Raw genomic sequence first — 22973 nt, 5'->3', positions numbered from 1 at the left:
GAGTTATGTTTAGCAGCATCTTCAGAACCAAAGGTAGGGTGGAGCTGGAGGGTTGCAGATGTTGTGGGGCCCTCTGAAGTGAGAAGAGCCCAATGATGCATCTTCTTTTCATGTTTTTCACATGCGCACTGTGCAGCAGGGCCTCCCAGGGTTCTGCTGTCTGAGCTCTGGTAATGAGAGCAAAAGGATGAAGCCAGATTGGGACTTTAATTTTAAGATTCTGGTCTGTCTCAATGCAAAAGTCTATTGTTAGAGGAAAGAAGGAAGGACATTTCTGGCACAGATTAAGTGTGGATATAAGCATGGTTTATTGGAATGGGAAGGGAGGCAGAGCTGAGACTGAAGGGCTTTGGTGCCACGGTAAGAAATCTGGCCTTACTCCATCAAAGACCACACAGGAGCCATCAGGGTTTTTGTAGCAGCAAAGTGATATGATAAGATCTGTGTCTCAGAAGAAAATAAACAAGGGCCGCCTGGGTGGCTCAGTCAGTTATGCGTCTGACTTCGACTCAGGTCATGATCTCATGGTTTGTGGGTTCGAGCCCCATGCTGGAGCCTGCTTGGGATTCTCTCTCACTCTTCCTCCCCCTTCCTCCCTCTTTCTCCCTCTTTCTCCCTGTTCCTCCTTCTCTCCTTGCCCCTCCCCTTCTTGTGCTCTCTCTCTCTCTCTTTCAAAATAAATGAATAAACAAATTTTTTTAAGAAAAATTTTTTAAGAGGGGCGCCTGGGTGGCGCAGTCGGTTAAGCGTCCGACTTCAGCCAGGTCACGATCTCGCGGCCCGTGAGTTCGAGCCCCGCGTCAGGCTCTGGGCTGATGGCTCGGAGCCTGGAGCCTGTTTCCGATTCTGTGTCTCCCTCTCTCTCTGCCCCTCCCCCGTTCATGCTCTGTCTCTCTCTGTCCCAAAAAAAAAAAAAAAAAAAAAAAAAAAAACTATTCTTTAGAAAAATTTTTTAAGAAAAAAGGGTGAGAAGTACCAGGGGATGCTGGGGAAGAGGAGATGGGGAGTTTGCACCTCCTGACAAACAGGAGGAGCAAGAGGCACATCTTTTCTGGGGCTCATTTCAGCAGGGTGAGTGACCTCTGGGGATAAGGGGTGCTTGGAGTGCCACATTATTGATAAACAAATAGGGCACCCAAGGCCTCGCCCTGGGCCTTGGGTGGGTCCCACCAGCATATTTCAGGTGAACTTGCTCCCGGTTTATGGTCCGCATTCTCACTGCTGTTCCGCAGTTTCCTTTTTTCTTGTGGCTAGTTGGCTTCACAGGTGAAGCTGGTTACACTAGAGTAACAGTTCTCAAAATGTGTTCCCTGGTAGGATGGTTCTATGGCCAAATAAGTTTGGGAAATGGTGGGTTAAATAAAGTGGAGGGGGATTCTTGATGGTACAACTTCTCAGAACCTTTGATGAGCCTCATACTTTCCAGAAGCAAGTTTCGGTATGCAAGGTTCCCAGACTCACTTGACCAGGGGACATGTTCTTCCACTGAGCATCTTACTGGAATTAGTATTTCCTGGAACCTGCTTTGAGAGAATCTGGCCTGCTGGGAATACTGGGGCCCTAGGTTTGAGTGCTGACTCTGTCCCCAGTTCCCTCTGTACCCCTGGGCCTGTCATCTTTTCCCTGCCCTCACCATCCAGGCCACATGAAGGACGGTCCCCAGCTGGGGAGTGGAGCCCTCTCCTGGCTCCACCTTAGGAAACGAGGACTTCCATGTCTGGATCTTGACCTTTGTCTGTCTCTCCCTCTACTCACCTACCACTGTTTCAAAGTCTACCATCCACATCTCATCGATTTTTTTTTTTTTTTCTTCTAAGCTCTTATGAACTTATTTTTCTCACCTGGAGCTGTGTGCTTCCAGGCTGGAAACCTGGGAGTCCTCTCGGACTTTTCCTCTGTTCTTTATTCCCTTTGTTACTCCATCTCCTGTGTTTACCAAGCATTCTTCTTTGATGTGCTTTTCAGCTGTTTCTCCTCTCTTCCCCTTAGACTGCTCTGGGGTCTCAGTTCCTCGAGTCCCTACCTCTGGAGTTTTTTTTGTGGTTGTTGTTTTTAAAGTTTATTTATTTTGAGAGAGAGTGAGAGAGAGAGAGAGAGCAGGGGAGGGGCAGAGGGAGAAGGAGACAGAGTCCCAAGCAGGCTCCACACCATCAGCACAGAGCCCAATGCGGGGCTTGAACTCATAAACCGCGAGATCATGACCTGAGCCAAAACCAAGAGTTGGACGCTTAACCAACTGAGCCACCCAGGTGCCCCAGAGGTTTGTTTTTTATCTGTGCATCAGGTGTCTTCCTGAGACATGGGTTACTTGTGCTCCTCCTTCCTGCCTTCTGATTTGAGGCTGATTTCCACAACACCACCCTCCCTGACACACACACACACACACACACACATACACACACACACTCCCCTTTCTCCCACTGGGCTAGGTTCAGAGAGTTGATGGAAGTCATTTGTCCAAGGTCACAGAGCTGGGGTGTGGCAAGGTTAGGTCTCAACCTCAGGATTTCTGAGAAAGTGCTTTCTCATCCATGTTCTCTGATCCTTACAACGTTTCAGGAAGTCTAAGCAGCAGTCACTCCATTTCGAAACATTTACAGTGGAGAAACATAGAATCTCAGGGGAGTGGGTCCTGGGCAGATGAGTGCTTCATAGGCTGACCAGCTGTCTGGCTTTGCCTGGTACTAAGGGGTTTCTTGGGATGGTGGATCACGCCAGCACTGGACAGGAGTGTCTTTTCCACAGCCACACTGCCTCTCAGGAGATGTCTTCTGAGGCTGTGGCCCGGGGGAACCCTATAGCTTGCTAACTTCTCCTTCCTTCTACCTCTCTAGTTGGCCCCATGGTGATTGAATTTAATATGCCTGTGGACCTGAAGCTTGTGGAGAAACAGAACCCAGAGGTGAAGGTGGGCGGCCGCTATACCCCCAAGAACTGCATTTCTTCCCACAAGGTGGCCATCATTATTCCATTCCGTAACCGGCAGGAACACCTCAAGTACTGGCTGTATTACTTGCACCCAATCCTACAGCGTCAGCAGTTAGACTACGGCATCTATGTTATCAACCAGGTGAGGTTTGGGGAGACGGGGTGAGGGAGGGAGTGTGTGTATGTGTTTAAGTGCATGTGTGTACATACATAGATGTGCGCAAATATGTGAGTAATAAGGGCTAAGAGAAAGAAGAGATACTAGACATGGCATTTTATAACCTCACCACCATCACCCTCCTTAATGCAGATAAGCTAAATACCATACAACTTGCTTGTTGCTGTCAGCTCTTTAGGCAAGGGTAATTGCTGGGGTATTTTGTTTTCTTTTTGCTGGAAGTAGCCTTCCAGCAAAATTGAGAGAAAAATGACAATCCTAACTCCCCCAAAGTAAAGCACTGATTATTTCCTGTCTTTGAGTAGCTGTGTGTTTTCCTTTAGGGAAAAAACAAACAAACAAACAAAAACACAAAACACCCATTTAAATGTCAGAAGTTTAGCAACTTTGAGATTATAAAGTCTAACTATTTTCTGGGACCCCTGCTGGAGATAGCATCCTTAGATCACCTGAAAGCCAGCCCCCAGCAAAATGGCTGGGAAAGTCCGATTCATAGGCCACCCAGTGTCATGTGCACTGGGCTGGGTCTGAGAAAAGAGCTTCTCACTGCATGTCTGATTTGTGTGTGTTGAGCTTAGCCGTGCTTAGGAAACCAATGCTGAAGACATGTCAGCCTTCATCACCATGACCTGGAGAATCAGATTGATCTAAAATTGGTTTTTTAAAAATAACTTCGCTCATTTCCAGTCTGAGAAGCATTATTATTTTTCTACGAGTATAACTTGGGTGTTGTGTGTTTAAATACTAAATTCATATCTTTATAGACTATAACCTGCTATGTGGAATAACACATTTACCCTATCTACACACCAAGGTTTATTGAAATTCATCTGAAGAGACACAGTATACCCATTTCTGAAAGGCCTATTCTCCATTTCATATCAAGATAAATTGTGGATCTGCTTGAGGTAGTAAAATTGGTGGCAGTTGACAGCTTCCCTTAGAGGGACAGTGTATGCCTTCCTTGGACCAGAGGGAAGCTGGAAATAGCAGTGTGTCCATCAATCATTTCTGAGTACTGTCATGACAATGACATAGTTTGCAGAGAGTCATTAAAGAAGGAAGGTCCCAGCTCTATTTGTCCTGAAGCTTCCATCCCCACTGTGGCAAGTGAGACCCTTCCAGGAACAATTTGTTAACAATCCCAAATAGTATGTGATTGGATGGCAGCTGCCAAATGCTTTGGAAGCTCAGAGGAAGGGGAGAGCAGTGACCTGGAAGAACCAGGATATAAACTAGGTTCTAGAGACTGGAGGGACACCTGGCCATCTCAGCTGGAGCCAGTGACCAGGGACCTCAATGCAGAAAGGAGCTTTGCATATTGATCAAGTTGACCGTAGGAATGCGGCAGAGGTGATAGGGCCAGGTGCAGAAGCTGAGTCTGTCAGGCAGGGAAGAGCAGAACAGCCCTGTTACAAGGGAACTGAAGCTCAAGGTGGGGGAGTAGGCAGCAGGCAAACCCCTCAAGGCACTTTGAGTCCCTTGGCCAAATGAGGCACAGACTTGGGCCCTGAGAAAATCTGCAGGCAAGACCACCAGACAGTTGTGGGTCATCTTAGAAGAATATTTGAGAATGTAAGAGAAAATAGGTATATGCTCTGCAAAATCCAAGCCACTTCAATCTGACAAGTTATTTGTTTAAGAAAAGCCGTGTCATCAAGGAACATTTATTTGGCTGATGCCAGTAAACACTTGTTGATCATGGTGAGATTCAGGAGCATTATTAAAACAATGACAGTGAGTGCCTAGAAGAGGAAGCCGCCATCACCAGGAGCCAGTAGGAATTACTAAAAACAAGCCACGCCACTATATCTCCTTCCTCTCTTTGACAGTTATTTATACCAGTAGACAAGTGATATGCTGTAGATACAGTGTTGTCAGATCTTATTATGCAAAACATCTAATGGCCTCCCACAAACCTGCCTGAACTAGACAACTGTGGTCTAGATAGCATATAAATTAGATTAAAATATATACTTGGGTGAAAGAGTTGGTGGTGATGCTGAGTCTTTGAATTTAGGTGACTGAGGTCAAGGAAAGCTGGAGAGAAGGATGCTGATGTAGAGATGTGTCACATTTTAAGTGAATGTGAGACTTCCCCATTCAATTATAAAGTCAAAACAAATATTGGACCAGTGAAATTTAGCCATGAACTTAAATTCCTCTGACTAATTTATACAGATAATTTCCAGGTTTCAAACAGCAAGTTTCTGAATGTTTTATACCAGTTACATGCTCCTGCCTGCCCCAGTCCAAGCCGGCAGACCAAGCACACAAGCCAGCTTGGACAGCGTGGCACTGCCGTGCTGGCTAGCACTGGACAGCACATCAGACAGGGCTTCTTCCCAAGTGTGCTTTCTGAAATGGAGCTCTGAGGCCAAACACATTTGAAAAATGCTGGATTGAACAACCGGGAAGCAGGCTTCATTCCTACAGAGCCTTTAGTGTACTAGCATACGTCACAGCCTCCAGAACTACTCAGCACACAGTGATTCCTGAGCTTGAGTGACTGGAGGTCGCTTTTCCAAGAGCCATCTCAAGCAATTAATGTTCTATGACTTACACTTTGGGGAAAGCAGGCCTAAACAGATGCCTCCCCCCTCCACCTCTTTACTTCCCTAGGATACTGGGAAACCACCCCCCACCTCCATCTCTTCCCACCTGCAACTTAGCATTGGACATTTTATTTTTAGCTTTCCAAACATATTTACATCTTTTTTCCCCTCTAGTCTTGTCAGTGTCATCATCTCCACCCCCCCCCCCCCCCCGGCCATGTCTTTTTGCTTCTCTATCTTTTCCTTTTCTAAGGATTAACTTTCCACCTTAGGAAAATCTCCACTCCCCCCACCCCCACCCCCATCTCCCTCTCTACCAGCTAATCTTATTTATTCTGCTCCAACTCTACCCTGATTGTTTCTTTGGGAAAATAATGATCTGACTTCCAGATAACCAAATCATGAAGAAAACAAGTTTGCTCTACTTTTCCCATAAAGAATATCATCTGTATGACCTCAATAAAGAGCACACAATAAACTAGTGATAGGAAACCTAATTCTTGAAAAGAGGCAGAAGAAGAAACATTTGGAGCATGCCCCACCTACAAATTAGGAACTTCCTCTCTTCTCTGTTTTGTTGTTACATAGAGAAGAGGAAGAAAGGGAGTTGGTAGCATCTGGCTTTGACCTTTGTGTAAATTGATGGCATTCAAGCCTCCTGTCATCTCCCTGCCTCAGACACCTTGCTGTCATTTTGACTCTTCATTCGCTGCCCACCCCATTTAAGATTAGAGAGACTGCTTAAAGTAGGAGGCACCTCTGAGACATCTATTCTGAGGCTTCTCAAACAAGTTTTTGAGAACAGAACCTACTGCCCCATTAAATTGCTATGCAATCCCCCCATCAACAGCAGATCACTATGGCACTATTCTACTTGAAGTGCAGACCATGTCCCCATCTCTACCCTTAACTTCCCCTTCATTCTTTGCTGGGATCTGCCTGGACCCCTGAGGCCAGGTAGTATGAAAATGTCTGTTCTATTGCACACATGAGGAAACTGAAGCTCAGAGAGGGGAAGTGACTGGTAGGAAGTCATAGAAGTAATAGTAGGGTGCAGCTCAGACTTTAGTCCCTGTCACTTAGTGCCCTCTCACTGCATCAGCACGAACTATGTCCTCTAGACCATTTGGTCCCTTCCTCAAAGCCTTTCTCAAAGCTAGGTATAAGGGCTGGGAGCAAGCTTCAGGCTTGGACTGCCTGAATTCCAGCTCTGCCACCTCCCAGCTCAGTGATGGAGGCTTGAATTCTTCAGACCTCCATTTCCTTATTGGTGGGAGGGGAAGGTTTTAGTATTTACACAGGGGACTGTAAGGCATCCGACAGATGAACCCTCAGTAAGCATTAACTATTACTGCCATGATTTATGTTCCTTCTTGCCACTCACCCCTCCTTTCTTCCTGCCTATTTCCTTGCCCAGCATTAGAGCAATGAACTCTTTACTGCTCTCCCTGCCTCCTGCTTCACCTCTACTCAGTACCAGCCTCAAGACCCTCCCATTTGTGTCCTTGATAGGGTCAGAAGATACTGGATAATGACAAAACAATCTGAGGGCACTTAGGGACCATGTCAAGCCTAACAGCTTCTTCTGAGTAGGGTTGTGTCTCAAGCTCTGCACATAGGGGTGAGCTTTCATGGGCTTTGTGGCTCCTATTCTTGTCTATATTAAGCTATTAACCACTCCCTTTTGGTTTAGGCCCCTCTAATTACCACAACAACCCGCATCTCACAGTAAGTGTGCTGGAGAGGGAGTAGCAAAGGCTTTACCAGTTGAGATTGTGGTTCATCTGCAGGTCTCTACCTCTCCTCCTACCCTGGCCCGCCAGCCTTCCAGCCTCCCATTAGGGTTCTGGCACGTCCCGCTGTCTTGGAGCACAGGGTGCTGCTCTGTGGCACAGATGTCCCACCCAGGGTCTAACACTGAGACCTTGGTGCAGCGGTGGATAGCAAGATGTCATAGCAGATGGGGGAGGAGCACTGCACTCCCTCGCACTTTAATCAGAAAAGGAAACTGTAAAACCACCCAAGGTGAAAGGAAGGCAGGCTGCCACCTGGTAGTAATAGCCGTACGTAAGAAACAGAGGATGTTTGTGAGATTAATCAGCATAAAACTTACCAAACAGGTGAGGAATGCAGGCCTAGTTAGTCAGGCAGGGGTGTAATAACCATGTCATAACTATGGCAGCCCTTTGCCCTGAGTCAGTCAGTGTCCAGGCCTGGTCTCTCCAATTCTGTTCATGTATCCTCTGGGGCTTCTGATCTCGCTTGGCTGCCCAAGATCTTTGTAGTTCTGACCAGGTCACTCTCTAAGCCCTTTAGTATGTCCCCACTGCCCACAGCCAAAGGTCTAAAGGGTCTGAAGCCCTGAACTTAGCTTTTGAGACCTTCTGCAGTCCAGACATGACCTATTTACAGCCATTTCCTCCTCAGCCCTCCTTTATTTACACACGATGTCACAGCCACACTGAGCTCTCCATCTTCACTGAGACGTATTCTGTGTTCCCCTCCTTGTGCCTTTGCTTAGGCTGCCCACCCTCCCACCCTGTGTGCTTTTCCTTCCATCCTTCCCCTAGTGGCTCTTTTCTAATCACCATGTGAGTGCCTCCCACCCCCCACCATTAGCTCTGTGAAGCCTTGTAATAGAGCTGACTTCTCCTTCCCTGCTGTTCCTGGGCCACTCAGTGCTTTCTAGTGAGGAGTGAGGGCTGATTCCACTTGTGCATGCCCTCCCTGGCCTGCAGCCTCTAGACCCCAGGCCCCTCAGGTCTGCCTCCCTCTGCCTCCCTAACCACATATCTCCATGCATGGTCCAGTGTTCATTCGGGGTTTGGCGCTAGAAGCTGCTCCCTGTGACTCTTGCCCACTTACTTAACATGCACCCTCAGCATCCCTTCCTTGATCCTGGTTCTCTGGTGAGGTCTGTTCCTCTTGGCAGTGAAGCCTTCTTCCCCAGTCAGGCCAGGTCATGACTCTTGGGAGCCAACCTGCACAGCCCTTCCCCAAGACATCTCCCCAAAGCTGCCTCCTCCTTGCTGACCAGAGCAGGCTGCCTGGGACATGGCCATCAGGGTGACCTTGCTTTTCAGGAAGAATGCAGAGAACCTACAGTAGCCCCATGGTTGTTGATGGTCATAAAACTTTATGGTCCTTTGGACTGAACCTCTTTCATGGTCTCACTTTGAATTTTGACTCTGCCAGCCTCCCAATGAGGCAAACGGGTACTCTCATTGTTCCTGCTGAGAGAAAGCTCACAAAGGTAAGCAGCTTGCTCGGGGCCCCATGATGGCTGAGTGGCAGAGCTGGGATTTGGAGAGAGATCACCTAAGGCCTGTGGAATGCCTTACTTTACCATGTTCATTCCCAAACACACTCATTCCCCTCACTGGGAGACAGCTCCATATCCACTTGGCAACACCACCGTGAGTCCCAGTGTGTCATGAGAGGTGGGTAGCACCTTTGGAGTAACCACCTCAGAACCGCCCAGGAGGCTTGCCCAGTTATCATACTGACAGGTAAATCCTGGCTTGAAAGCCTGTGGGTGCAGCAGGGGGGGCCTGCCTGAGGACTCTTTGAACGTGGAATTTTTTCCCTCTTCCTTTTTATCTGTGCACTGCTGTAAGGTAGTTTCAGGCTGCTTGTATGGAACCAAGTGTGGCCAGGTTTGGAGACAATGAGTGAGAGCATTTGTCACCACACCTCAGCAGCTTATCTGTGTGACTGTGCTGAGTAGCTGGTTCCTACATGAGGCCAAGATAAATTAGAGTGAATTGGACTCGTTGGCCCATCCCATTTTGGAGGACAGCTGCCTGGGCCTATGACCCCAGTGGTTGGTTTCTGTTTTGATCATGTCTGTTCACCATCCCCGTCCCCCCGCCCCCCACCCCCATCCCTGCCTTCTATTTTCTCCTAAAGCTGTCAGTGCCCAGACTGATGTGTGCAGAAATGGGGCTCGGGAGTGGTAGATCCAGTCCTATCCTGTAGCACCCCCTTGCTTGAGCACTGGGACCTTCTGGATCCTGGGGCCCAGGAGCATCATAACAAGGCCAGGAGTGTCTGTGTCCACTGTGTCCACCATAGCTTGTGTGCTGTCCCAGTGATTGATGGTTTCCTTTGCTGTGTCTTTCCTCTCCCTGTCTGTGGCTTGGTCCATTCTCCTGGGGAATGTGTCAGAACACGTACAGGTACTCACAGAGCTCATGGATTGCCTCCCTGGACATTGTACTAGGAAATGTCTTTTTCCCTGCTCACCTGTGACTTCATGACAGGGAGTGCCAGCTTGTTAGGAATTTGCCTTTGCCCTGGAACAAGAGGGGTCAGAATGGGGCCCCTTTTCTTCACAGCCTTGACATTGCCTCTCTTCCTTACCTCTCTCGTTGCGTCCATCCTTGTCTCTTTTTTCTTTTTCTTGTTCTTTTTTTTTCTTTCTAGTGGGGGTTTTTTGCTTTTACTTGTCAATCCTGTTTGTAGCAAAGCAAGCTGAAGGAGGAGCTCCTCTCTGTGATCTGCTTCTTACTCTCCACCTACCTCCTCTTCTGTGCCCTCCACCTCCTAAAGAGAGAGAGAGAGAGAGAGAGAGAGGAGTGCCGACCTAACTACTGCTGTGACTGCTGCTGCTGCTGCCACCACTGCTGCCACCCCTGGTAATGTCCATGTGCCCCAAGTCAAACCCAGAGCCCAGGCTCTGCTGGTCACGGGGAAGCCATGTCAGTAATCCTAAGAGTGTGCCATCCTCCAGCTCTGGGGTCTCCCAGGCAAGGTCATGGTCTCTGTGGTCTTGCTTGCAAATGCTGAGGTTGCTGGAAGCCAGCCTGTTGTGCAGAGGTCAAAGATAACTTTGCCTTAAAATTAAGCCACAATTGAGCTCATACCGTATGTGTATATACTTTTGTGTCCTGCTTTTTTCTTAAAATTCTGTATCATCAGCATCTTGCCATGTTATTTCAGTCTTCATAATCACCACTTTCCATGCTCTCAGAGTAGTTGAGCATGTAGCTGTGCCATAATTAACTTAGCCCTTCCTCTAGGTTGAAGGCATTTAAAGAACCTCCACTTTCTCACCAGTGTAAATAACACCGGAATGAACATCTCTGAATCTGAAGCTAATTTGGTGTCGCTTCTTCCACATTTAGAATCCTCTCCCCAGGCTAGATTTTCCAAAACGGAATTATGGGTTCAGAAGCAGTGTAAACATTTTTACAGTTCTTCATATAAATGGTCAGATTGCTTTCTGAGAAAGAAGCCTTTATTTTCTAAAGTGTTTTTCTGCAGAAAGTCAGATCTCAGGGTCTCAGGTCCAGGGAAGGAGGCAGGCATCCTGCTGTTGCTCCTGTGGAGCTGGGGATTAAAAACTGTTTTCTGGGCTCACCTCAGTCAGAACCCAGAACCCCTGCTGGGCTGTTTGATTTGCTCAGTTCTCTCCGAAGGCAACTTAGGGCTTCTGACCTGTGTCCGGCAAGGGCCAAAGATGTGCTCACTCTTGCCAATTACTTTGGCAAGCAGAGAGCCACCACCCCCTCAGCTCCTTGACCCTGAAGGGCCCCATTTCCTTTACTCCCTGGGTGAAGAGCTGAATGATGTCTCAGACTCAGGTTTTGTTGAGGGCCCTTTCCAAGTTTGAGGCTGCCATACTATTATGGTTAAGAGCTGAGGCCCAATTGCTGTGAAATCATGGCTGAGTGGATATTAGCCTTCCACAAACTCAGCATTTGTATAAATCCAGCAATTCTCTGGGGATCACCTCCCAGCCAGCCTGTCTACTACCCCTAGGTCCACACGTAGGCCTGTGGGCTGTCCTGCCACAGGATCGCTCAGCCCAGCCAGAGCTTTGTCTGCTCTCCTGTCACCCACTTGGCCTAGGCCTTTTCTCTTGGTGTCTGAGTGGGCACAGAAAAGCACACAGGAGGAGTTTCAGCAAATGTGTCCACTTGACTGTAGACCTGCTTCTGAATCCGTGGGCTTGAGAGCCTGTGGGTTACTGTGGGTATTGAGCAGGGGCCATGTGTGTATGACTTTGTGATGGGCCGGGGCATGTGTATGGGAGCAAAACTGTCTCATCACATGGAATTTTTGATTCTTTGAGTCTTGGCTTCGGCTTGCTGTTTTCCAACCTCACTGTTGCCGTGTCTTTTGGCAGAGGAGGGGCCAGGTATGGTCAGTCCCCAAGCTGTCTTGGCTGGGGGAAATGTCTACTGGTGTACACACATGGGCCTGACGTCCAGGAAAGGTGGGGTGGTTTAACCAATCATTTAGCGACTGTTAGAACTTGGGTAAGGGCGACCATGGCCTTCTGCAGCTGGTCATGTGTCTTGCTGCAATCAGGAGAAGGCTTCTGTTGCCTTAGCCATAGTCAGGATTTGCCTGGGGATTAGACCAGACTCTGGTACCTATTCTATTTAAAAAAAAAAAACAAACAAACCATTTTTTTTTAATGTTTATTATATTTATTTTTGAGAGAGAGAGAGAGAGTGCAAGCGGGATGGAGAGAAAGGGAGACACAGAATCTGAAGTAGGCTCCAGGCTCTGAGCTGTCAGCACAGAGCCTGACTTGGGGCTCGAACCCACACACTGTGAGATCATGACCTGAGCCCAAGTCCTATGCTTAACTGACTAATTCCCCCAGGCGTCCCTACAATTGCCTCTTTAACTTGGAACTGCTCAAAAGCAGGGCCTGTGTCTTTTCCTTTTCTGTATCCCTATAGCTAAGCATGAAATAGTTACCCAATAAATGACAAGAATGAATATATGAGAAAGAGGGGAAATATAACCCTTGGTCCTTCCCCTGTCTCTGGAGCTGGCTTTTCTTTCTTTTTGGCAATCACTTTACTGAGATATAATTATATACCATACAATCACCTATTTAAGGTACATAATTGGGGCACCTGGGTGGCTTAGTCAGTTAAACGTCCTACTCTTGATTTCAGCTCAGGTCTTGATCTCAGGGTCATGAGCCCCATGTTGGGCTCCATGCTGGGCATGAAGCCTACTTGGAAAAAAAAAGGAAAAGATAAAGCACATAATCCATTACTACAGTCAATTTCAGAACATTTTCATTGTACCAAAAATAAACCCCATTTTTCTTAGCTACTAAATCCCTTCATTCCCCCTAGCCCTAGGCAATGACTAATATACTTTCTGTCTCTTTAGATTTGCCCATTCTGGACATTTCATATAAATGAAATTATGCAATCTGTGGTCCTTTCTGACTGTCTTCTTTGATTTAACATGATGTTTTCAGGGTTCATCCATATGAGAGCATTTATCAGTACTTCATTCTTTTTTTTTTTTTTTTTTACTGAATAACATTGCATTGTATGAGTATAGTACATTTTATTTATTTGTTCATTAATTAACAGACATTAATGTTTCTGCTTTTTACCTGCTTTGAATAATGCTACTATGAATGTTGTATAAAAGTTTTTGTGTAGACATATGTTTTCATTTCACTGGTTATATACCTAGGAGTAGAATTGCTGGATCGTAAGGTAATTCTTTGTTTATCCACCTGAGGACCTGCCAGACTATTTTCCAAGATGGCCGCACCATTTTACATTCCCACCAGCAGTATGTGGGGGTTCCATTTTCCTTTTTTCTTTTTTAAAATTTTTACTTTTTTACAATTTCTTAGTGTTTTATTTATTCTTGAGAGAGAGCATGAATTGGGGGAGGGGCAGAGAGAGAGGGAGACAGAATTCAAAGCACGCTCCAGGCTCTGAGCTGTCAGCACAGAGCCTGACACAGGGCTCGAACCCACAAACTGTGAGATCATGACCTGAGCTGAAGTCAGACACTTAACCAACTGAGCCACCCAGGTGCTCTTTTTAAATATTTATTTATTTTGAGAGAGGAAGAATGCCTGTGTCTATGGGGGAGGGGCAGAGAGAGAGGGAGAGAGAGAATCCCAAGCAGGCTCCATGCTGTCTGCACAGAGCCCAATGTGTGGCTTGATATTACAAACTGTGAAATCATGACCTGAGCTGAAATCAAGGGTCAGATGGTTAACTAACTGAGCTACCCAGGAGCCCTGAGGTTCCATTTTCAATGAACATACCACTTGCCCTCTCTTTAATATAAATGAGGGCTCTAGAAAAAGGTTTTAACAGACCTAAAGAGCTATTTGATGCTTCTTATGACATTGAGCCCTGCCATCCAGATTTGCCAGAAAGGCCCTGGGTTTGTCTGAGGGTAGCCTCTCCCTCTTTTCCTCTCCCTGAGGAGTTTGGCCTCAGGCTTGTGCCAGCCTCCTCACTACTCCAGACCAGCGTGCCTGGCCAGACCCAAGCTCCTGTCCTCCCCCGACTGACATTGTTGGCTTTGCTTGACTGACTGATATATCCATTTTTAGGTAAATGCCCAGTCATAAAACGTTTACAGCCATAAAGTTTTACAGAGAAATCATAAAAGGTTTTTCTGTGAGCTTTGGTCAGTGAGACAACTTCCCTGTCCACCTGCGGGAACGTTGTATCGTTTTTGGCCTGTCTTCTTTCTTCCTATCGTCTCCTGTTAAGAGGAGCCAGTTGCCCTAGAAGGAAGGGATATGTGTAACTCTTTTTTTTTTTTTTTAAGCTGATTTATTTATTTTGAGAGAGAGGGAAAGACAGCGTGCAAGTGAGAGAGAATCCCAAGCAGGCTCTGCACTGTCAGTGCAGAGCCTGATGTGAGGCTGGAACTCACTAAACGTGAGATCATGACCTGAGCCGAAACCCAAGAGTTGGAGGTTTAACCGACTGAGTCACCCAGGCGCCCCTGGGATACATATAACTCTTATCGACCAACATAAGATGAAGCCTACACTGAAAAGCTCAGTTTTTCAGAGGGAACCCTGATCTCGGTGCATCAGTTATTCTTTGTGTGTGACTTCCCGAGCACATGATACATTTCTAAAGGTGTCTCTTTCTTCTGCTGCTGTAAAGATTCTAATCATGTGAGCCACTCACTTGAACCCTAATCCTTTTTAGAAATCCTCCCATCAGAGAAGCAAGATTTAGGAGGGCTCTTGGAGCTGATTCGAAGGACACACACAAACACTAGAGAAGAAGTCTCCATGTTGGATTTCTGGGAGACATATTGAAAGCTCTGCCTGTTCAAGATGGATAGGAAGACCTACTCCTATAATAATGATAGTAGCCAACATTTGTTGTCAGGCAATGTGCAAAGGCCTTTTCACGCATTGTCAAATTTAAGAAAATTCACCTGTTGTCATCCAAGTAACCAAATGAGGAAATGGAGCCTGAGAGGTATGATTTGCCCAAAGTCACATAGCTAGTAAGCGAAGAAGATGGCATTCCTGGGATAAAAATGCACGTGTCTGTCACAACTGTGTTTTTGGCTTGGCTGCACAGTAGTGGTGCTTGATAAATATTTACCCGAGCAAATGAAGTAGCAAAAACACTGGATGCATGTGCTCAATGAGAAGGGACAGGAATGAGGCCTGGGTGTCTTCCCATCCCTTGGAGAGGAATGAACACCTCCTGTTACTGGTGGGAGGTTGGCAGGCTTGCCAGGACCTGTCTTTCTTATCAGGAAGGTTACCCAAAAGTGTTACACCATTTCACCCAAGGAAGCCTAGAGTTGACTTTTCTATAATCCTAGGGGAGGAAGGGGAAGACATACTTTCCTTATCTACCATTCAGCTGGTCTGATGTTCCTAAGGGCCCTAGTAAGGAATTATACCTGCAAGAAAGAACCCTGCCTTCTCCCTCTTCCAGGGTCACAGAGATGAGGCCAGGATGAGAGGAGTGACATACAGGTCAAGCTATTTTAGGAAACTGCCTGACTAATTTTAAGGGTGGAGCAGACACTGAAGTGCCTTATTGAGTTGAAGGAGCTTGTTATACATATGGAGAAAAGGGTAGGATAGATCTGCTCCCTTGGGTTTCTCCTCTAGGCTGCCATTGTTCTTGGGGCATGGTACCAGAGGTGTCCATTCATGGTTCCAAATGTGCAGTTCCCGGGAGAGGAAAAATGCATAGTATAGTCCCAGGTTAAACATCTGCTTAACTCAAATAGTCATGGCTAGCAGACCAGGCCCTGTCGTTTGGGCATGGCCAGCACGAGCTCCCTGCCCCTGTCATTAGAGAATGTACCAAGAGAAAGGAGCATTGGGCAGCTATCCTTGGGGGTCTGCTATACAGGTGTGAAAAGGCTTTGTTGGGACACCCTTTCAGTTGTTGGAAAAGTGTTCAATGGGGTTGAATTGTGTTTTTAAATATTTAGAGAAAGCTAATTCTTAGGGTCTTGATGGGGCTAGAGGAGCAAGAAGGAAAGTACCGGTGCAGGCCTCTCCCCCCATTGCCAGAAGGCAGAAGGGTATGGCAAGAATGAAGTAAATCTGGGTTGGGATGAAGGTTGTTACAAGATTGTTGAGATGTTTAAATGCATGTCAGACACTTATCCGATGCCTTTCATGTTATATATCCCAATTAATTTTAGCAGTGTGTTGTAATAATAGTGATTATAACAGTTTTATAGTTTTCAAATCTGGTTTCTAAACTTTAAACTTCTTTTTGCCTCAGGACTTACAGAGAATTAGCTGAAGGCAGGATTTTGAATGACTCTTAACTGGTGGGGACAACCACAGAACACAGTATATGCTGTTGGACCTGGCCTTCTCCTTTCCCCATGCATGATTAGAAAGCTTTGTCATGGGCTGAACAAAGGAGCTCCTGTGTAAAATACTTCCTTAATCCATTCACTCTTCTCTTGGCTACTCTGACTTCCTGGTACTCGTGTTTCTTAAGTGGTTTCGTTTCTGAGTCACCCACCTGAGGTTGGGTAGCTGTGGCACCATCCATATGCTCTGTACTCACACAGGTAGCCTTATAAAGCACCAGTTTCCAAATCTTCTCTTGTGGGCCTGGAGAGTGGATGTTGGGTATCCCACCTTTGGATTGTGTAGCCACTGTAGGCTCTTGTGAGTATATATTCCCCCAAAGTAGAGGGCTCTGATCTTGTTGATCCCAAGAGATATTGAGAAGGAGCACTAAATGTGGATTTCACAGTGTTGGGTCCAGCACCAGCTGTGTTGCTTATGTGCCTTAGTTCCTTCCTGGCGTCTTTGGGAGGATTCTGGCCGGGATGAGAATACACGTATGGAAGGGCTTGTGGACTGCTAAATGTAAGAATGGTAGTGTCGATGCTATCACTGTCCTTACTACCCTGGGGCTGTGCGAGTTGGTAAGGACAGAACCCCATGGTGGTGACCCTGACGGAGCCCTTTGGTTGAAGCTTCCTAGAAGAATTTTCATCTGCCATTGTTTGTTGAAACCCATCCTTTGGTCCATCCATCCATCCATCCATCCATCCATCCAGCAGTTATTTATTGAGCTCTTATTGTATGCCAGGCAGTGTTCTGGGAACTGGGGAAATAAAAAGTTAAAAATTCCAGTTTTCATTGAGCTTCTATTCTAGTGGGAGAGACTGAAAATAAACAAGTAAATAAAATATGAAGTACCTTTGCACCAACAGACTTGGTGCTTCAGGACCCAGTGGTTGGCATCCTGAAGTACGTGTCCTCTTCTCTCTCATACACCCTGTTTCTATCATAGTGTGTATCACACTGCTTCCCACCCTACGTTGTGAGCACCATGAGGGCAGAGATTGACTTGGGCTCACCATATTTCTCTGGTACCTAGTTTAATAATAGACATCTTGAAGGGGCACACAATGTGGTGATCAAACCATAATCAACCATACAAAGAGGGGAGAAGGGTAAAAAGTCCAATAGGCACCAGTTTCCTGGGTGTCTTCATGGGAATTAGTCTATATATAGTATGTAAATATATGACACATAGGTCTAAGTACCTTTTCACCTAACAATACTATCTTGGAGATCATTTCCTTTTAGAGCTTCCTTATTTTTTTGAACAATTCTATTCCATTATATGGTTATTACATGATTTATTTAACTGGTTCCCTAGCAAAAGCTTATGTCATTGTTTGCAGTCTTTTGCTGTGATGAAAATCCCGTGGTGAGCAAGTTGTTCTTATTCACATATTTGCAAGTCCCACATGATAATTCCTAGAAGTGGGATTGCTGACTCAGGGCATGCCATTCCGTATTGATTTGTAAAGTGAAAGCAGAAAAATGAGTGGAGTAATGATCCCATGTAGTCGACAAAGTCACCAGTCCCTGGGAGTGTTCTGCTCATTGGCCTTATGGCATCTGATATCCCTTCTTTTTTTGTGCACCAGGCTGGAGAAACCATGTTCAATCGTGCCAAGCTCCTCAACATTGGCTTTCAAGAGGCCTTGAAGGATTATGACTACAACTGCTTTGTGTTTAGCGACGTGGACCTCATTCCAATGAATGATCATAATGCCTACAGGTGTTTTTCACAGCCACGGCACATTTCTGTAGCAATGGATAAGTTTGGATTTAGGTAAGAGATGTTCACCAGAATCTGCAGGAAACATGTTTCACTCTTACATGATGACTAGGAAATGCAATTCCTGTAGCCCAGGAGTGTCTCTTTAGGTTCTTGGAGGAGAATTTTTCCTCTGAGAACTGGGTGCTTTTTAAGCCCAAAGTCCGTAAAACTTGAGAAGAAAAGTGAAGTTCAGAAACACCCCTACCTCTACACATCCAGGCAAGAAGAGTTTTTATGTTTGGGATGGCTCTTGCCTTTAGGCTCCAAACAGACGCTGTATTTCCTTGCTTTCTTCTGTCCTCTTCCCCACACAGTTTGGGAAGCAAATTGGACTCATTTTCCCCAAGTAGATTCTTGGGATTGGGTACCTTGGCAGATATACCTTGGTACTTTAAGAAGGAACATGATACTGTTTCCCTGCAAAGCACAGGCTTCTGTTTAAGCATGAGGACCCAAACTTTCCCACCAAAATGCCCCTAGTGAGAGGTCAGCCAATGCCTCTCTCTAAGAGCAATAGTATAACTTAAGGTCATAGATGGAAAATAGCCTTATGTAGTCTTTTTTTTTTAATCTTAAAAAAATAAATCTGCATTTTGCTCCATAATTATCCCTGTTTATATTAACATAGAATTGTTTAAAATCACCTATTAGTTGAGTATACTGACCTTTCCCTCCTTGCTCTACGTTAGCTTGAAGCTCCAGGAAGCTGTGCTGCAGACCCCACGTGCTAGGCATCCCTGGCCTGGGTGCGCCGCCGTGGTGTGGCAGGCCTGTGCCAGTCAGCAGTCCCTTGGTTTAGATATGAATGCTTTCTTTCAGACTCCTTTTATTCCCATTTCTTTCTGTCTTCCCTTGCTGGGGGCAGTGAGGGCTATGAAACTAAGGATGCTGTGAGGAGAATTTGACTCTAAACATCACCCTGTGCCCTCTCCCCTCTTCCCTGTTTATGTACCTTCTTCTCTTTAAGAGACACAGGCTCAAACCCTGTCCCCTCTTAATTTCTCCCCTTGAAGCATGGTGGTAAGGACCTCATTCTTTGCCACAGCACCGTGCTTGTTTTACCCAGAACCAGTCAGGCTTGGGGGATGAGGTGGTTGGTCAGAGAAAACACAGACAGCAAACTGAATCTCATCAGCTCGGCATGCGCTTCCCTGTGAGGTCACAAAGAGTCCCTTTTTTTGTAAAAACGCTGATCGTGACAAACCTTAGTGGCCTGGCCACCTGGTTCAAACCCTCACTTGTAATCAGGTGCAGACGGTTGTGTGACATGTGTCCAAAGGTGGGTAACTGGGCCCCTAACTGATGACACCTAATTATAGATAACCTTTGACTCATTAAAGCAGGCCCTTCTGGATCTTCATGGATACTTCTAGTCCAGTGTCCTGAATGTATTTGAAAATAATCATTGCAGCTTTTTTTTCATATGCTCTGTATGGTTTGGCTGACTTCCCCCTTCAAGTCTGAGTTAGTTTTCCTTAAATTGTGTGATGGATTTTAGTCTCTTTGGATTCCAGTAAGAGCCCTAGTGTGGTTTGGTGCTGCATACAAGGTCATCCCAAAACCACAGCCTTTAAAGGATCCATAGGAAAGCCTTTGCCTGGCTTCCGGGTATGATCTGAGTGTTAACATTTCTCATTGGTGCTCCGTCTGCATCCTTCAGAAGCCCATGATTCATAACCATTGAAATAGTAAAATATAGGGGCACCTGGGTGGCTCAGTCAGTTAAGCTTCTGACTCTTGGTTTCGACTCAGGTTGTGATCTCACAGTTCCTGAGATCCAGCCCCGTGTTGGGCTCTGCGGGCTCAGCGCTGGCAGCCTGGAGCCTGCTTGGGATCCTAACTCTCCCTCTCTCTCAGTGTGTTTTCCCTGCTCATGCTAGCGCCCATGCACACACACTCTCTCTCAAAATAAAGAAATAAACATTAAAAATATAGTAAAATACAAAAAGGGTGGAAAGATGAGAGCCCTGATGCCCCACTTCTTGAAAATGTATCAAAGTAGATTCACCATTATACATTTTGCTAAGTCGGGATGTGGTAGAAATTTCCTAGAAAATTTTATTTTGGCAAATTTTCGGAAACGCTATTTTGACTGTTGGGGTCAGAGTTCAAGCCAGTATACCTGTGGAAGAATGAAAGTTAGACTGGTAGATGGGCTGAGGGTGGAAAGGGAGGGCATGACAGGGTGGGCACAGGGAGGCTTTACCACAATCTCGGTTTCCAGGACCTCCTGGATAAGCATTTCTCATGCAGGAGCAGGACACATGGGAAGCAGTTTCCTGAATGGGGCACAGGAAGTGCGCTTATGCTCTCTCGTCATTGACTAATTTTCCAGGTAACCATAGAAGCAACACAATATTCTTAGAGCAAATTCTACTTTTTGACTTCTGTGTCTTCTCTACTGATACATAAAAACAGAACAAAGAAAACCCTTATAAATCCCCAATTTATAAGTTCCAGAGAATAAAAATAACTTCAGAAGCATTTATTTGTGCTTTGAGCATGCTTTATTTTGAAAGTCAAAACTTACTAACCACTGGTTTTCTTTGTGTGTGTGTGTGTGTGCGTGTGTGTTTTTCCCCCAGCCTACCTTATGTTCAGTATTTTGGAGGTGTCTCTGCTCTAAGTAAACAGCAATTTCTCACCATCAATGGATTTCCGAATAATTATTGGGGCTGGGGAGGTGAAGATGATGACATCTTTAACAGGTAATTGTCCCAACTTAGATGTCTTTCTTGCCTGTCTCCCTTCACTTCCAGTTTTTCAATCAGTGCCTGATTATTCTGCAAGGATTGACCCTTGGGAGGGATATAGTCCCCACTCAGCCCAAATTCTTAGATGTGCCCTGCTGTAGGTGCTACAGGTGCTGAAAAATGTCTTTAGGAAGTTTAGCTTTTGTGATTTTTGCATTAGCCTTGGAACATGCAAAATGAGAACCAAATAAAGGGTTGGGTTTACTTTGATTTATCCCACATGCCATTTTGTCCTAAAGAAGTAAACATGCCCTTTGCAAAAATTCAGCATCTCATTGTGGTCCCGTTTGATTATGAAACAAGTTTCTTTGGGCAGGATCCTAAGTTCCTTTACAAAATCTTTGTGCTATTTGTTTATTTTGGAATATTTTTAACAAACATAAAAGAGGACTGAGTAGTATAATGAACTTCTGTGGACCCACCCAGCCCCAACAACCACTACTTTCTACCAGCCCTGTCCGCCCCATCCACACCCCCAGGGCTCCTTTATCATGTGCATTGTCATTGCAGATGGTAAAAAGAAAAAACAAAACAAAACACCAGTGGCATTTGAAACCACATTCTGCCCAGTTCTCCCTGACAGTGGAAACTTCAACCCTGCCATCTCCAGATAAGAAGTAACTTCTCCCTCTGGGAGCTAGTCTGAGCTTGTCACTGAGCTTGATATCAGAATATACCCTAGCTCCTTCCCGAATTGGAGTACCTTAATTTGATCAATTAACAGAAGGTGTCTGTCAGAGCAGCACCTAAGTCAGTCAAGTTTAGCTTTGTGTGAGAACCTGTCATAGACCCAGGTCTTTACTATCAACCTGGAAGAAAACCTGAGGTTTAGAGGATGCGGATTGATTATCAAGCATCTTCAGACAGAGCACTGTGTCACACAGGCCCGATGGGGAGGACACTGAAGCCCCAGACAGGGGGTCCAGACAGAAACAAACTTGCTTCCACAGCACCACCTGGGCAAACCTCAGACCCACAGGATGGTGTTAGGGGCTGATGTGACACCACAGATGCAAGCAGTTAAGAGGGTTAGTGGGAAGGGAGCACTGAGAATGGACACCCAAGGGTGGAGGGACTAGAAGGATGGGTGGCTGGGGGAGCAGCTTTCTTGAAAGATAAAGGACCTAACTCACCATATGCCAGGCGCTGAGGGAGACAAGGCCAGAAACCTTTAAGTTATCCAGGACCAGCCAGTCCTGCTTTTTAACCAACTTGTGCTCCTGCTGTGTCAAGGCTTTGGTTGTGGTCCTCATTCCTTTCCCCCAGATCTACACAGAACCTTCCACCCTGTTCTGGCTGCCTCTAGTCTTGTTCTCTGCTCTCCATTCTTAACAGTGCTTATCAGAGAGTCCTCCCTTTGGCCAAAAACTTTGGGTAACTGTATATTCTACCCCTTTCAGACACTGGCACTGATCTGAAAAATGGGATGCGAAAAGCTCTGAGAAGGCCTCCATGATTTAGCCTTCACCCTTCTTTCCAGCCTCATTTCTGACCACTTTCTACCCCAGACTCTTTCCACCAGTCCCCAGAAGCTTCTGTTGTTCCCCGAGGGCCCTGTGTTTGCTCTGCCTCCCTGCCTTTGCCTGTGCTGTCCCGACTGCCCTAAATGCTCTGTGGGCACCCATTCGTCTTCATAGCTGGCTCTGCCTAGTCTTGCTCAGGTAGAGTGAGTGGCTTCTCCTTCTGTGCTCCCCACCACCGCCTCCCCTCCTCACCTCCATCCTGGCACTGATGGCCCTATGTTCTAAGTCCACATTGTAAGTTCTGTGAGGGTAGACACCCCCAGTGCCTGGCACAGAACACTCCCCAACCAACACAAACTACAGAACCAGTGGTCAAAGGGCACAGGGAATTAGCGTGAGTTTTAACTGATGCCACAGTGAGCTGAGGTATGGGCTGAGTGAGAACAGTGAACAAGATGGCGGATGGGGCAACAGTCTGGGGCTGTCGGACCCAAGCCTTATGGCAGCTTTGCAGTGACGACTTGTCCCTTCACTCCTTGCAGGTTAGTTTTTAGAGGCATGTCTGTTTCTCGCCCAAATGCTGTGGTTGGCAAGTGCCGGATGATCCGCCACTCAAGAGATAAGAAAAATGAACCCAATCCTCAGAGGTGTGTTCTATGTTCATTTACATTCTTTCTTTCCCCTTTCAGGTGGGGTAGGCTATAGGAATGAGGCTCTGGTGAGGGCTCCAGGCC

At 46.3% G+C, this 22973-nt stretch overlaps 1 protein-coding gene across 6 annotated transcripts in view; it reads left to right on the top strand.

Moving 5' to 3' along the window:
- Window positions 1-22973, top strand: part of B4GALT1 (beta-1,4-galactosyltransferase 1) — a 63385-nt gene that overhangs the window by 29375 nt on the left and 11037 nt on the right. For 4 of the 6 annotated variants that reach the window (XR_006959736.1, XR_006959733.1, XR_006959735.1 and 1 more), the window contains exons 2-5: window positions 2835-3070; window positions 17848-18035; window positions 20609-20731; window positions 22782-22886. Coding sequence is in view for 3 of the 6 variants with exons in the window: in XM_047065358.1 (XP_046921314.1) it covers window positions 2835-3070; window positions 17848-18035; window positions 20609-20731; window positions 22782-22886 (652 nt within the window). In the remaining 3 variants the exon portion in view is untranslated. The other 2 variants (XM_047065377.1, XM_047065387.1) reach the window with 2 other exon arrangements.

Source organism: Lynx rufus, unplaced genomic scaffold (genome assembly GCF_022079265.1).
Source record: "Lynx rufus isolate CCGP_SWC_20201006 ecotype Redwood Valley unplaced genomic scaffold, mLynRuf1.p SCAF_10, whole genome shotgun sequence".
Classification (NCBI taxonomy): Eukaryota; Metazoa; Chordata; class Mammalia; order Carnivora; family Felidae; genus Lynx; species Lynx rufus.
The sequence above is the reverse complement of the archived record's forward strand: the minus strand, read 5'-3'. Positions and strand labels throughout refer to the sequence as shown.